The following is a 15318-nucleotide window of genomic DNA, read 5'->3' as shown; positions in this document are numbered from 1 at the left end:
GCCTTGGGCCTCCAAGAGTGCTGGGCCTACACGCTTGAACCATTGGGCTGGCCTTCTTTCTGAAATTCTTAAGGAAGATCATAGGCATTATAAGAAAACTGATTATTTGCTTGAAGATAGAGTAACTGCTGCTGTTGCAGAATCAGATGCTTCGAGTGGGCATACTGTGAAATGCCTTGTATGCATATTAAACTCAGAGAGGTGATGTTTAGCTAAGTGTTTCTCAGCTCAGGCTTGTAGTTAGGATTCTATGGCTAGTTTGAAGAGGTACCATCATCTGCGATTCTGCCTGCCCACAGATTCAATTAGTGTGGGTTGTTTCATCCACGTGGTTTTAATTAAGTGCCCCCTGTGATGCTAAGGGAAGGCCAATGTCTAGCATGAGGGTTTCCATATACATTTAAGACAGTTGAGTTTATTTATTTTTTTTTCAGAAAGAGGGCACAGGCTCCATTTCCCATTTCCATAGCAGAAATTGCTGGCAGGGGAGGGAACTGGAAGCCAAGAAATTAGAAACTCACATTTTGGTCTTTACGTAGAACCTCCTTCCTGACTCTCTCCCATGATAAAGAATAGGTAAGGGTGAAATTTTCACTGTACTTGGAGGTTCCTATGCCTGTGGATGTGGTGGTAGCAGTTGAAGAGTTTGGGCTGATGTTTTTAAATGCATATTATCAAGATGGAGGAATAATGTGTCCAGATAATCTCACCTGAGAAGGAAATCAAGGGAAGGAGGAGAAGGAGAAAGAAATGATTGCTTTTCCGGTAAATGAGTCCAAGGTCCAGGGTTGTGCCCACTTTTTCTCCTGCACTATCATGTTAGAATTTTCAAACCTCTACATCTCTACTTGTGATGTTCCTGCTTAATGAGTTTGTTTCAAATACTCTTTTCCCATTATAATAGTGAAAAGTCTCAAAAAATTCTTCTCCTCTACATATGACAGTCTTCTTTCCCTTTTCTCCATCCAGGCTTGCCATATGCCCTAGAAAATTCTCACATTAAACTCATATCCTGCAATAGTGAAAATGTTCTCTTTCTTTCTGTTGAAAGTGGGAAAATGTGGATGTCAAGATTTCCACTGTGGATGAGGTTGGATCATTGTATATTAGCAGAAATGGGGAATATGTACTGTTTAGCTTCCATCTGGAAGCTCTATGGGGTCTATGTAAAAGAAGTTGATATACGTGTACTTTTACAGAAGGTGGCATGAACTGCCTAAAGTAACTCAAAGTTCTGAAAAACAGGATAATTACCAAAGATTTGCTTTCTAGAATGCTAAGAAGGACATATTTAAAGACAGGATTTGTGATTAGAAAACATGCCCGATATCTATACCTTAAACTTTGTCCAAACTGGGTTTTTCCAACGAGTTTTTATCAGGTTATAATTTACTTTTTCTGTCCAGTACTGTCACAGCCGTGATATCGTGTTTGCATTTGTGAATCACCACCTGATACTAATTTGTCCTGTTTACAGTGAGGTTAATTTTATTCACTCAGTTCTGGTGTTCTTTGACACATATTCCATTGTAGGGTTCTGTATATTTTCTTTCTTTATTTATTTAACTTTTTTTAGAGACAGTCTCACTTTATTGCTTTTGGTAGAGTGTGGTGGCATCACAGCTCACAGCAACCTCCACTCCTGGGCTTAGGCAACTCTATTGCCGCAGCTTTCTGAGTAGCCGGGACTACAGGTGCCCGCCACAATGCCCAGCTATTTTTTTGTTGCAATTTTTTCAGGGTCGGATTTGAATCCGCCACCCTTGGTATATGGGGCCAGTGCCCTACCCATTGAGCCATAGGTGCTGCCCAGTACATCTTCTGTACTCTTAATAAGTACTTGGGGAGATATCACTAATGTGCACAAACCAAAACATTTATTGAGGAAGCATCCCTTTCTTTTTAGATTCTCTTTTCTATACCTTGCTTTGGAAAGCAAAGTTTGTCATCTTTGTTTACTGGTTCAGAAATCAGTTGGGGAAAATCCAGTATGTACAGTTCACTGCATGTTTGACAAAATATTTTAATGGGACAGAGCATTATCATTCCTGTTTAGCTTGTTGGAAATTTAGAAATGGAATCTTCATCCCATATCTTCTGAATGAAAATCTACATTTTATCAAGATCTTCTGGTCTTAGTATTTTTTTTTTTTAGTTGTTGTTTGTTTTTTTGAGACAGAGTCTCAAACTGTCGTCCTGGGTAGAGTGCTATGGCGTCATAGCTCACAGTAACCTTCTACTAGGGCTCAAGTGATCCTCTTGACTCATTTTTTTTTTAATTTTTAGTAGAGATGGGGTCTCACTATTATGCTGTTTTCGAACATGTGAGCTCAAGCAATCCACTCCCTTGGCCTCCCAAAGTGCTAGGATTATAGATGTGAACCACCACCGTGCCCGGCCTATCTCCTGTTCTTTCTTATACATGTTAAAATTTTAGAGGTACTATTTACCTCACCATGACATTGTCATATAGAAAAATACACACAGCTTACATGGAATGATATAGATAAGTCACAAAAATATACATGCCTGTATTGGTGGCCTTTTATTTTTACCGTGCAAACCAAAAAACTATAGTGTCTACACTGGTTGTGTGGACACTATGCCGTCCCCTTCAGTGTTAGAGAACACTTGAGGGAATTTGTCTCTTCTGTACTGATTAGATAATGCCAGTCACTCATATACACCAGCAACAGTTCTCTTCACTCATTTAACTAAAAGTGAAATTCAATCACCCCTTATTTCTTGGCAAATATGTTTGTTTTTCAGGGAGTGTTGACATACACGGATGTGTCTATAGAATTCTCTATTAATGAGTGGGCCTGCCTGGACCCTGCTCAGCAGCATTTGTGTTGGGATGTCATGTTAGACAACTATAGAAACCTGGTCTTCCTCGGTGAGGATAACTTAAATACACACTTCTGGGTCTACACTAAGCATTTCATATTCTTTCTTTGTAAAATGTTTTTTATTCAGTTTCTTCTTTGACTGCATGAATGTCAAGTTCTTGTTTCTAAGGAAAACTTAAGGATGTCTTGATATAGTCAAGGAAATTTTGGAGATATTTTATTTTGGCATTAATCTTACCAATTTTTGAGCCAATGTATATCCTTCATTAGATTAATGGTAATTTCAGTAATTCAGTGGCATAGATTGTTACCCATACCTTTAAATCTGCTTGCTAGCACAAATTTTATTTCAGTAGCTCTGGGGAGTGGAATCAAGAGTTCTCCAACTTTAAGTACCTTTTTTTTTTTTTTAATTCTTGGGGATTCATTGAGGGTACAAGAAACTAGGTTACACAGATTGCATTTGTTAGGTATAGTCCCTCTTAGAATTGTGCCTTGCCCCCAAAAGCTGTATCACACAAAACCCCACCCACCTCCCTCCTGCCCTCTCTATGCTCTTTCTTTCCCCATCCACTCTTCCTTCTCTCTCTCTATCTCCTTCCCTCACCACCACCACGTCACTAGTTATCATTAATTGTCCTCATATCAAAATTGAATACATAGAATTCATGCTTCTCCATTTTTGTGATGTTTTACTAAGAATAATGTGTTCTACTTCCATCCAGGTTAATATAAAGACTGTGAAGTCTCCATTTTTTTAAATGGATGACTAGTATTCCATGGTATACATATACCACAGCTTGTTAATCCATTCCTGGGTTTGGGGGCTTTTAGGCTGTTTCTACATTTTGGTGATTGTAAATTGAGCTGTGACAAACAGTCTAGTGCAAGTGTCCTTATGACAAAAGGGGATTGTATTAGTTTGCAGTCACACCAACAGTGTAAAAGTATTCCTTTCTTTCCACATCTACACCAGCATCTGCAGTTTTGAGATTTTGTGATGTGGGCTATTCTTACTGGGGTTAGATGATATCTCAGGGTAGTTTTGATTTGCATTTTTCTAATAATTAGGGATAATGAGCATTTTTTCATATGTTTGCTAGCCATTCGTCTGTCTTCTTTAGAGAAGATTCTATTCATGTCTATTCCCAATTGATATATGGAATTCTTGGCTTTTTTCATGTGCATTAATTTGAGTTCTTTATAGATTCTAGTTATCAAGCTTTTGTCTAATTCAAAATAAGCAAATATCCTTTCCCATTGTGTAGATTGTCTATTTGCTTTGGTTGTCTCCTCAGCTGTTCAGAAGCTTTTCAGTTTAATTAAGTCTCATTTGTTTATTTTTGTTGTTGTTGCAATTGCCATGGCATTCTTCATAAAGTTTTTATTGAGGCAGATATTCCAGTGTTTTTCTTATGCTTTCTTTGTGGATTTTTATTGTTTTGTGCCTGAAATTTAAGTCCTTTATCCATCTTGAATCAGTTCATAAGTGGAGAAAGGTGTGGGTCCACTTTCAGTCTTTTATATGTGGATATCAAGTTCTGCCAACACCATTTATTGAATAGGGATTCTTTCCCCCAGTGCATGTTCTTGTTTGGTATATTGAAGAGTAGGTGGCTGTAAGATGTCAGTTTCATTTCCTGTTTTTTTAAATTCAATTCCTAATGTCTATGTCTCTAATTTTGTGCCAGTACCATGCTATCTTGACCACTATGGCATTGTAGCACAGCCTAAAATCTGTCATGCAGATGCCTCCGGTTTTGTTTTTATCACTAAGAACTGCCTTAGCTATGCAGGTATTTTTCTGGTTACATACAAAACACAGAATCATTTTTTCCAAGTTTTGAAAGTACGCTGGTCGGTATTTTAATAGGGATGGCATTGAATCAGTAGATTGCTTTGGGAAGTATAGACATTTTAAGAAATGTTGATTCTTCCCAGCCATGAGCATGGCATGTTCTTCCATTTGTTAATATCCTCTGCTATTTCCTTTCTTAGGGTCTCATAATTATTTTTACAGAGGTCCTTCACTTCTTTAGTTAGGCTTATTCCTAGGTATTTCATTTTCATTCAAGCTATGGTGAAGGGAGTTGTGTCCTTAATTAGCCTCTCATCTTAGCTGTTTTTTGTGTATACAAAGGCTGCTGACTTGTGGACATTGATTGTATATCCTGAGACATTACTGTATTTTTTTTCAATTAAATCATAGCTGTGTACTTTAAAGGAATTATGGGGTACAATGTGCTGGTTTTATATACAATTTGAAATACTTCATCAAACTTGTTAACATAGCCTTTACTGCATTTTCTTAGTTATTGTATTAAGACATTTATTTTCTACACTTAGTAGATTTAACGTGTACTGCATTTTTTTGATGACTTCCAGGAGTCTTGTAGTTGACAAGTTTGGAGTTTTCTAAGTATAAGATCATATCCTCAGAAAGGAGGGAGAGTTTGACTTCCTCTGCTTTCATTTGGATGCCCTTTGTATTGGCTAGAACTTCCAGTACTATGTTAAATAGTAATGGTGACAGAGGACCACTTTGTCTGGTTCCAGTTCTAAGTGGAAAAGCTTTCAGTTTTACTCCATTCAGTAAAATATTAGCTGTGGGTTTGTCATAGATAGCTTCGATCAGTTTAAGAAATGTGCCAACTATGCCTATACTCTTCAGTGCTCTAATTAGAAAAGAAAGCTGGATTTTATCAAATGGTTTTTGTGCATCTATTGAGAGAATCATGTGGTTTTTGTTTTTGCTTCTGTTGATACGTTGAATAATGTTTATGGACTTGCATCCCTGTGATGAAACCTAGTTGATCATGATGTATGACTTTTTTTGATGATATCCTGTAATTTGTTGGCTAGGATTTTGGTAATAAGTTTTGCATCAATGTTCATTAGTGAAATTGGTCTGATGTTCTCCTTTTTAGTTGGGTCTTTTTCTGGTTTTGGTATCAGGCTGGTGTATGCTTTGTAGAACGTGTTGGATAAGATTCCTTCCTCCTCAATTTTTTGGAATAGTTTCTGCAGTATGGGAATAAGGTTTGATAGAATTCTGGTGTGAAGCCATCCGCACCAGGTCATTTTTTTGTTGGGAGAGATTTTATTGTTTCTTTGGTCTCAGTGCTTGAAATTGGTCTGTTCAGGAGATTTATTTCTTCCTGGGTAAGTCTAGGGGAGAGGGTGTGATTCCAAATATTGATCCATTTCCTTCCTTCACATTGTCAAATTCCTGGGCATAGAATTTCTTGTAGTATTTGGAGATAATGTAAGAGTATCTCTGTGGCATCAGTTATTATTTCCCCTTTATCATTTTTCCTTTTTCTTTTCTTTTTGGAGATAGAGTGTCCTATATCACCCTCGGTAGTGTGCTGAGGCATCACAGCAAACTCAAAGTCTTGGGCTTGAGTCATTCTTCTGCCTCAGCCTCCTGAGTAGGTGAGAGACTACAGGCACTGCCACAACACCCGGCTATTTTGTTGTTGGTGGTGTTGTTGCAGTTGTCATTGGTGTTTAGCTGGGTCGGGCTGAGTTTGAACCTACCGCCCTTCTTGTATGTGACTAAAACTGTAACCACTGTCTATGGGTGAGGAGCCTCCACTATATCATTTCTGATTGAGGTTACTGGAGATTTTACTTTTCTGTTTCTAATTAGTCTCTTGTTTTTTCATAAAACCAATTTTTTGTTTCATTAATTTTCTGAATGATTCTTTACTTTTTGATTTCATTAATCTCTGATTTAATTTTGGATATTTTTTTTCTTCTGCTGGGTTTAGGCTTGGATTGTTCTTCTTTTCCAATTCCATAAGATGGCTTGTGAGTTTGTTGATATGATCTCTGTTTTTGAATGTAGGCAACTAAAGTGATCAATTTTCCTCTCAGGACTGCTTTTGTTGTATCCCACAAGTTTTGGGAGCTTGTGTCTTCATTGTTGTTATGTTCAAGGCAGTTAATGATTTCCTTTTTTATTTCTTCCTGCAATCAATTGTCATTCAGCATAAGGTTGTTAAATTTCTGTGCCTTTGTGTGGGGTTGGATGTTTTTGTTGGAGTTGAGTTCCACCTTTAGTGCCTTGTGGTCTGAGAAGATACAAGGTAATATTTCAATTCTTTTGATTCTGTTAAGGTTTGTTTTGTGTCCTAGGATACGATCAATTTTGAAGAATGTTCAATGGGGCAATGAGAAGAATTTATATTCTTTATCTTTGGGAAGGAGTGTTCTATATACATCTATCAGGCACAGTTGTTCTAGAGTCTCATTTAAGACCCTTATATCTTTGTTTAATTTCTATTTAGAGGACCTGCCCAGCCCTGGGAGAGGAGTGGTAAAGACTCCTGTTATTATGGTATTATGGATATCATATTGCTCAGATTAAGTAAGGTCTGTTTTAAGAATCTGGGAGCATTTAAGTTGGGTACATAAATATTTGGAATTGAAATGGCTTCTTGTTGTATTTTTCCCTTGACCAATATAAAGAGACCATCTTTGTCTTTTTTGACTTCAGTTGCTTTAAATCTACATGTAGCTGAAAATAACAATCCCTCTTTTCTTCTGGATTCCATTTGCCTGAAAAATTGTCATGCAACCCTTACCTCTGAGTTTTAATTTATCTTTTGAGATTGAGTGTGTTTCCTACAAACAGCAAAGGATGGCTTGTGTTTTTTAATCCAGTCAGCCAATCTATGCCTCTTCAGTGGGGAATTCAAGCCATTAACATTTATTGAGATAATTGACAAGTGTGGTAGTGTTCTATTCATCTTATTTTGTGAAAGTGCATTTAGTATTTTTTTTTTTTTACATCATTATGGAAGCTAGGCTCTGTCCTTTAATTTCTGGGTGTTTACTTTGCTGGTGGTCCATTGTGATGGTCAGTGTGTAGAACAGATTGAAGTATTTCCTATAGAGCTGGTCTTGTTGTGGCGAATTTTCTCAATGTTTATATCACAGTAAAAGATTTGGTTTCTCCATCAATTTTAAAGCTTACCTTAGTGGGATATAGCATTCTAGGCTGGAAATTGTTCTGTTTAAGTAGATTAAAGGTAGATGACCATTGTCTTCTGGCCTGAAAAGTTTCATTAGAGAAGTCTATGGTCACCCTAATGGATTTGCCCCTCTAAGTCAATTGGCACTTAGTACTGGAAGCTTGCAATATCTTTTCTTTTGTCTTGACTTTGGACAAGTTCATCAAATGTGTCTTGGAGAAGCTCCATTAGAGTTAAGGCAACCTGGTGTCTGAAAAGAGTGTGTCAGAATCTTTGGTGATATTTGGAAAATTTTCATTCTTAATATTCTCTAGTATGGCTTCCATTCCTCTGGGTCATTCTTCTTCCCCTTCTGGGATACCAATAACACATATGTTTGAACTCTTCCCAAAGTTCTATAATTCTGTCAGTGAATGTTCTGACAGTGAATGTTCTGCTTTCTGTCTCCTCTTTTCTGCCTCATTAACTATCTGATTTATCTCAAGAGCTTTGTCCTCTACCTCTGAATTTTTTTATTCTGCATGATCTAATATGTTGGTAATACTTTTATTGAATCTTTAAGTTTCTTAATTGACTGCTTCAATTCCTTCAGGTCTGCTATATCTTTTCTATATTCTGCATATCATTCATCTCTTAATTTGATTCTGTTTTTGGATTTCCTTTTGGTCATTTTCCATTTTATGAGCAGTTTCCTTCATTGTTTCCATCATTTCCTTCATTGTTTTTATCATGTGTATTCTAAATTTCCTTTATGTCATTTCTAACATTTCTTTATAGGTGGAATCTTCTGGAGTAGCTACCTCATGGTCCCTTGGGGAGGTTCCTTGGACTGGTTTTTCATGTTGCCAGAATTTTTCTGCAGATTCTTCTGCATGAGTGTTTTCTTTTACCTGTTTCTTTGCTTTAATTTTTCTTTCACTTCCTCTTGCTCTTTATGTTACTGTGCCTCTGACCTAAGGTTTTGATGAGTCCTTTTGGTACGGGAGCAGAAGGATGAGCAGATTTAAGAGCAAGAAGGGAAAAAAGATTTAGAAAGAGAAATAAAAAAGAGAAAGAAGAAAGGGTGAGTAAAAGGGAATATTGATGGGAAAAAAAGTAGAATCACAGAACGAGGGAGACAGGATTAATAAAGGTGTACAGTGGGTGCTTTGACTCAACCTTAAAAACCCCCAACCTGTGGGGTTGTTGGGTTGGGTGGTTCCCTTGAGGTCAGTAGCTCCTTGTCAGCCTGTTGAGACACAGTACTCCACCTCCACTAAGTAGACAGGAAAGAAAAAAATAGTATAAATGAAACCCAAACAGAAAAACAGAAAACCTAATGGGATAAAATTGTGGGAAAAATTCAAATAATAGGGGCAGATACTCTAGCAAAAATGAAGTTCTAATTGTTATAGAATGCTAGAATAGAAAATTATATTTAAACTAGAATAATTAAGAAAGAAAGAAAAAGAAGTAAAAGAAAAATCTAGAGGGAAAATGTTATACTAAAAAAATTAAAAACATTAAATAAAAAACAAAAACAAAAACAAACCAATATACATATATATCTTGCTGAATATTGTCCTGTAGTGGTGGTCTTCTGGGGTATGAGATGTTAATCACAACACTGATACAGCTGTACGAGATGGAGACTGGGAGCCTCTGCTGATTTCTCACACCTGGCAGGGTTGAGAGCCTAAATCTCTCCTCAGCCCACTTCAAAGACACTTTAAACCATTGGCCTTAGCTAAGCAGAAGCCTTCCCTGGAAAGCACTTGTTGCTGGGATCTCTCCTGAAGTGGCTGCCCGATTATCCAGTGTTCCAAAATTGGTCTCACTTAATGCCCCTGAGGGCCAATATAAGGCAAAACTGTTACTGCCAATTACTGAAATCTCCACTTTTCCCCATCGTCTCAGTCACTGCCTTTGTTCTACTCAGTCACTAGATTACTTGCCCAAGGTCTTCCAGCTCCATCCTTCCTCTTCGACCCTGAGGGCATATCCTACAGGGGCAGTTCTCCCATAATGGCTGCACAGGCTCTGTCTCCTTGAGGGAGAAGCCTGAAGAGGCAGTTCTCCCACAATGTCTGTGCTAGCGGCCCACAGCTGAACAATATTAGCTTTTTTCAGGCTCAGCGGCTTAGTCCAGAGCCCTAGGGAATGTTTAAAGTCATCTACACTCTCACCCAAGTTCTCCCAAGGTAATTCAACCAAGTGCCCAAGTCCAAACAATTAAACAGCCCACAGGTAAGGTCTTTCCCGTTTGCAGTCTGTCTGCTGCTGTACAGTGGCAGGCAGCCTCTGACTGAAGAAACTCATGCAACTACATGCCAGTTGTCCACTGCTTTTGTCCTCCTCGTGTGGTCCAGACATCTCTCGCTGTCTCCCTGTGTCCCCAAAGAGATGTTTCTGGTCAGATCCCACCAGCCAGAGATGCCTGGATTCTTCTCTCCCCCATTTCATTGTGTACGGTTGCAAAGAAGCTGTTACTCGCCTGCCAACTTGCTCCTCCCCTAACTTTAAATATTTTTTAAAGATTCTAAAGTTTTTATAAGGATCCTCTATGTGAAGATTATTATTTCAAGACCTGCTGTACAATTGAAGGAAAGGTTTTTCCAAGGCGCATATGCAAATCAAATTCAATAACTGGTTGCAGTTATGCATTGAAGTTTTTTGGACTTTTCAGTTGAAATTTTCCTGGTTTTGTAATCAGAAGATAATTAGTAGTTTGTGATTGGTAAAGTCTATATTTGTTTTCCTTCTAAGTTGATGTTGGGGTGCAGAAAATGATTCTTAAAAAACTGTAGCTTAGGCATGCTGAGTGCTTTTCAAAATTGGAAAGCTTTTCAGAAATCATCCTGAATGTCAAGGTCCTTAAAACCTAGCCTTGCTTCACTCAACACCAGGGTAGAGGTAGACTCTCTAACATGTTCTTATGTAACAAAGTTTCTTACCAAAATAAAAACAGTTGCCTTCTATTGCTTTCCTGTAACCTCCTTATTTAGTGCAGATAGAAAATACAACCACTCCTGGAAGGTTTTTTCCGCAACATGATTTCTGCCTCTCTGGTGCATTCAGATTCCTAAAAAAGCATTAACAAGTTAGTTACCTTCTTCCCAATCAGTTCATCCTCTGTAATCATTTTTTGCCTCCCAAAAAAATTACCATCTCTTTCTTCTGTTATGAAAATGAGAATTTAAACTTCTGTTCCCCAGTGGGAGTTTGGGGTAAATCTCTCCATGATTTCATCACATATGTAGTATATGAGTAAATTCATATGCCTTTTATTACTCTTCCATTTGTCAGTTGGTAATTGGGGAAACTTCAAAGAATTAATGGGAAGTTTTTCCCTTGGCTCTTGCCTTAGCACATAATAAGAAATAAATTGGTGCTGGATTTTGGGTTCCTTGGGTATAAATGCAGAGCAGTAGAGTCTTTTTGGCCAAATTGCCTCATATATATTTTAACACTCTATAAGGGGACTTGTTTTCCCCAGCATTTTCCAAAGTTTGGGAACCAGAGTCAAAATTTACCACTTTTGTTTCTTCTGCCCAATTCTTCTAGGTCTTGGAGTAAAATACTCATTTTTCAGTTTCGTTTTCACTTTTTCAAACAGAACTTCCCATCCAATTTACATTATCACTTTTTTTTTCTTATTGCCCATTTCAAACACTTGCAGTATTTTTGTGTTTATTATTTGTTTACATAAGGTGGGGGGTGATTATTTTTTAAACTTTTTTACATTTCACATAAGAAAAAATGCGGACAATAGTCCTGTGATACTCCATGGTAAAAACTTTGTGCCTTACTCCTTTTATCTTGCCTGGGAACACACAGCTTACCAGAATGTCTTGGAATTGATATTCCCTATTGGTAACTGTACAGGATGACAGATCCTCATTCACACTCCTGTCTTTTCCCAGTCCTGAGCTTCATACTTATCTGAGGATGACCCAAGATGTCCATAGCATTCATATTTTCTTTAGAGTTCCATAAATATCAGTCCCTGGGACATTTCCTCCCAGAAGACATTCTGAAGAATGGGAGTAGAGCCTCTCAGAGGAGCAAATAAGTGTCCTTGAGGTTGAGAGAAGTCTTCTGGTATACTCTTCATGTAAAAAGCTAATCCATTAAGACTTTAAGATTTTTGGTACTAGCCTCAGTTTTCATTTCTTAGAGAGACATTCCCGGTCAGCCCATCAGATGCGGGTATTCAGGGGAAAATGCACAACTTATTTCTCAAATATTTCAAGGGAGCAAATACCAAAGGATAAATATACACCACCCCCAGCAAAGTCTTTTAAAAATCTGCAACCCAATACACACTTCATGTGCATTGAAATCAAGAGTGAAGTTTCTCCAGTGAGGGTGGCCACTAAGCAATTCTGTGATCAGAATAAGGGTGGGAGGTATAGGATAAGGATTCAAGGTATAGGGTGACCTTACTTGACAATTGAGAGGGGCATGTCTATATTCCAGTCACCAGTCTCATTCCCTGAATTTTGTGTCTTGAAAAGCTTTGCTCATTTATTTTAGCTTCATTTTTCCATTAACTATAAAATGTAATTCATCCATAGCCCTTGAAGAATATGAAAATATTCCTAAAGGTAAGACAGAAGTGAGTATTAAATATGGAGTCATATATTTCATTTCATAAAAAGTATGGTTTACCTTGTTTCTGCAGAGTAAATGTTATAAGGTTCTGAGATTTCTAATTTTTTTAGGGTGATTTCAAATGGGAATCCTGAGCTTAGCTTTGGAAAGATACCATGAAAATAAAAGACAACTGGGAGGCTGAGGTGGGAGGATCACTTGAGTCCAAGAGTTTGAGACCTCTCCAGGCATGGTGGCTCGCACCTCTAATCCCAGCAATAGGGAGATCGAGGTGGGTGGGTTGCCTAAGCTCACGAACTCAAGAGCAACCTGAGCATGAGCAAGGTCCTGTCTCTAAAAACTTGTCAGGTATTGTGGTGGGCACCTATAATCCCAGCTACTTGGGAAGGTGAGACAAGAGGATCATTTGAACCCAAGAGTTTGAGTTTGCTGTGAGCTAAGATTCCACAGCAGTCTACAGAGGGTGACCAAGTGAAACTCTATCTCAAAAAAAAAGAAAAAGAGTTTGAAACCAACATGAACAACATAGCAAGAACCCATCTCTACAAAAAATTAGAAAAATTAGTGGGGCATGGTGGTACATGCCTGTAGTCCCAGCTAATAAGGAGTATGAGGTCTCCTGCCCACAGGCTGTCACACCACAAATTGTGCAGTGATTACACATCACCTCTTGTTGTCAGAGGGGACTAGGGTCTTTGAGAGGAGGAGTTCTGAGGTTGGATTCCTTCTCCCTATTGTGACACCCATTTTTTTATGGACATGAAGACTAGACAGGGATGTGGTCATATTTCTACTGGAATCAAACTCATAGGTCCTTCACCTTTAGAATGTCCCATCAAAACCCCACACCAGTGTGAAGAGACTTCTGGCTTGTCCCAACCCTCAGATCTTGAATTTGTAGCAGCAACCTGGCTCTTCAGCCACGCTGCTGTCCCAGGCAAAGGCAATCTCATCTCTCTGCATGGAACAGAAAGAAGCCTGAGCATATCCCACCCTTGGCTATCATTCCTAGCATTTTCACACCAAAAGAAGTTACTGAGGCAGATATAAATCAGTGGAAGATTATTAAGACAATGTTTATAGCCATTACTGGAAAAAAATGCAAATTACAGATGTATCTTTTATTTTTCAGAAGGAGCAGTTGGGAACTTCAGTATTTAAACATGAGAAGGCATACAGAAGAACTAGGGCAATGGATACTGAGGTAAAATATTTACATTTTTGTAAAGTGTAGGAAATTTACATTTTACACAGGATAACCTGAATTCAAACTTGAACAGAAAAAGAGAGTGAAGGAAAAATCAATTTTCTGGCTCTGTGCCCATGGCTCAGTGGTTAGAGCACTGGCCAGGTACACTGAAGCTGGTGGGTTCCAAACCAGGCCAGGCCTCCTAAACAACAGTGACAACTACAACAAAGAAATAGCTGGGCGTTGTAGTGGGCAACTCTAATCCCAGCTACTTGAGAGGCTGAGGCAAAAGAATCACTTAAGCCCAAGATTTTGAGGTTGCTGTTAGCTGTGTTGTTACAGTACTCTACTGAGGGTGGCATCATGAGACTGTGTTTCAAAAAAAAAAATTTTTTTTTTTTTGGTAAATGTCCCTGGGTTGATCTTGTCTCTGTCCTACACCTGCAAAGATAAACTTGTACAAAACATTATTAGTATGCAATCAAACAGTCTTTAGTTTTAGGAGGTAGATTTGGGCTGCAAACCAAAAGTTGGGTTACACATTTTTGCTTTTGGGTTACCAGCAAGAAATTCCTTTATGAATTATCTGAGGGCAGTCTTTACGGAAGGACTGCCTATTTTCAATCTCTCATTTAGGGCAGTTTCACTACAGGGTGTCCCCCTCCCCCAATTTTTTTTTTTTTTTAGGACAGAGTCTCACTTTATCACCTTTGGTAGGTGCCGTTGCATCACAGCTCAGAGCAGGCTCCAACTCCTGGGCTTAGGAGATTCTCTTGCCTCAGCCTCCCTTGTAGCTGAGACTATAGCACCCGCCACAACACCCAGCTATCTTTGTTGTTGTTGTAGTTTGGCCAGGGTCTGGTTTGAACCCTCCACCCTCGGCATATGGGGCCGGCGCTCTACCCACTGAGCCACAGGCACTGCCCCCACTGAAAATTACCTCTGAAGTCACCATAGATAGGGAAACGGGAAATTGTAGCTAAAGGTACCTTTATTTACAAAATATTTATTATGAAATTATAGAAAATATTTACAAAATATTCTCTATGTGTTGGCTACCTCTTTGTAAAATTGGTAATGAATATTGTGTAAAAATATGTTTAGGTCCAATTTCTGATTTTCCATACATATAGAGACTTTGGGGTGACTTTGGGGACAATCTGTAGAGTTCTTCAAAAACACCTTTATAGAACAACAATCAACCCTCTTTCTCTGTCATATAATGACCCTGATATTTTAGACCCACAACTGATACAGAGATTATGGGGCCCAGAAACAAATCCTGAATTACAGATGTGCATTAAAGTACTTGAGGATTTCCATTTTTCCATTTTCCTTCTTTCTGAATTCCTTTGGATGTACACAGGGCACTAGCTTGCTCCCCAGTTCTCCAAGACCCAAATCTGTAGTTCCAAATTATAAATCCAGTTCTTTCATCAGACACTGCTACCTTCTCTAGCCCTTGGAAACTTTGAAGGTCCAGCAGAGAATGCCATGTTTCAAGATTATGATTGGTGTTCTTAACTTAGACTAAAAGTATTGGTGTTGTTAACAAAGTGCTGGGTAGAAGGGACTCTGCTGTGTTCTCTAGCTGAGTGCTGCTCTAGTCTAGGACAAGTAACACCAATAATAGGGGGAATTGTTGAAGAAGTCATTTCATAGACTCGCTCAAAAAGTGAAAAATTTTATTCAAATTCACTTCCCAAAA

General features: G+C 38.4%; 1 protein-coding gene across 1 annotated transcript in view; it reads left to right on the top strand.

The window, feature by feature from the left end:
- Window positions 1-15318, top strand: part of LOC128579044 (zinc finger protein 91-like) — a 39951-nt gene that overhangs the window by 9864 nt on the left and 14769 nt on the right. Inside the window, 1 exon segment of the mRNA XM_053581339.1 lies at window positions 13554-13625. Within this exon segment, the coding sequence (XP_053437314.1) occupies window positions 13614-13625 (12 nt within the window). The 5' untranslated portion in view covers window positions 13554-13613.

This window comes from Nycticebus coucang, chromosome Y (assembly GCF_027406575.1).
Source record: "Nycticebus coucang isolate mNycCou1 chromosome Y, mNycCou1.pri, whole genome shotgun sequence".
Classification (NCBI taxonomy): Eukaryota; Metazoa; Chordata; class Mammalia; order Primates; family Lorisidae; genus Nycticebus; species Nycticebus coucang.
This window is presented reverse-complemented; position numbering and strand designations above follow the sequence as displayed.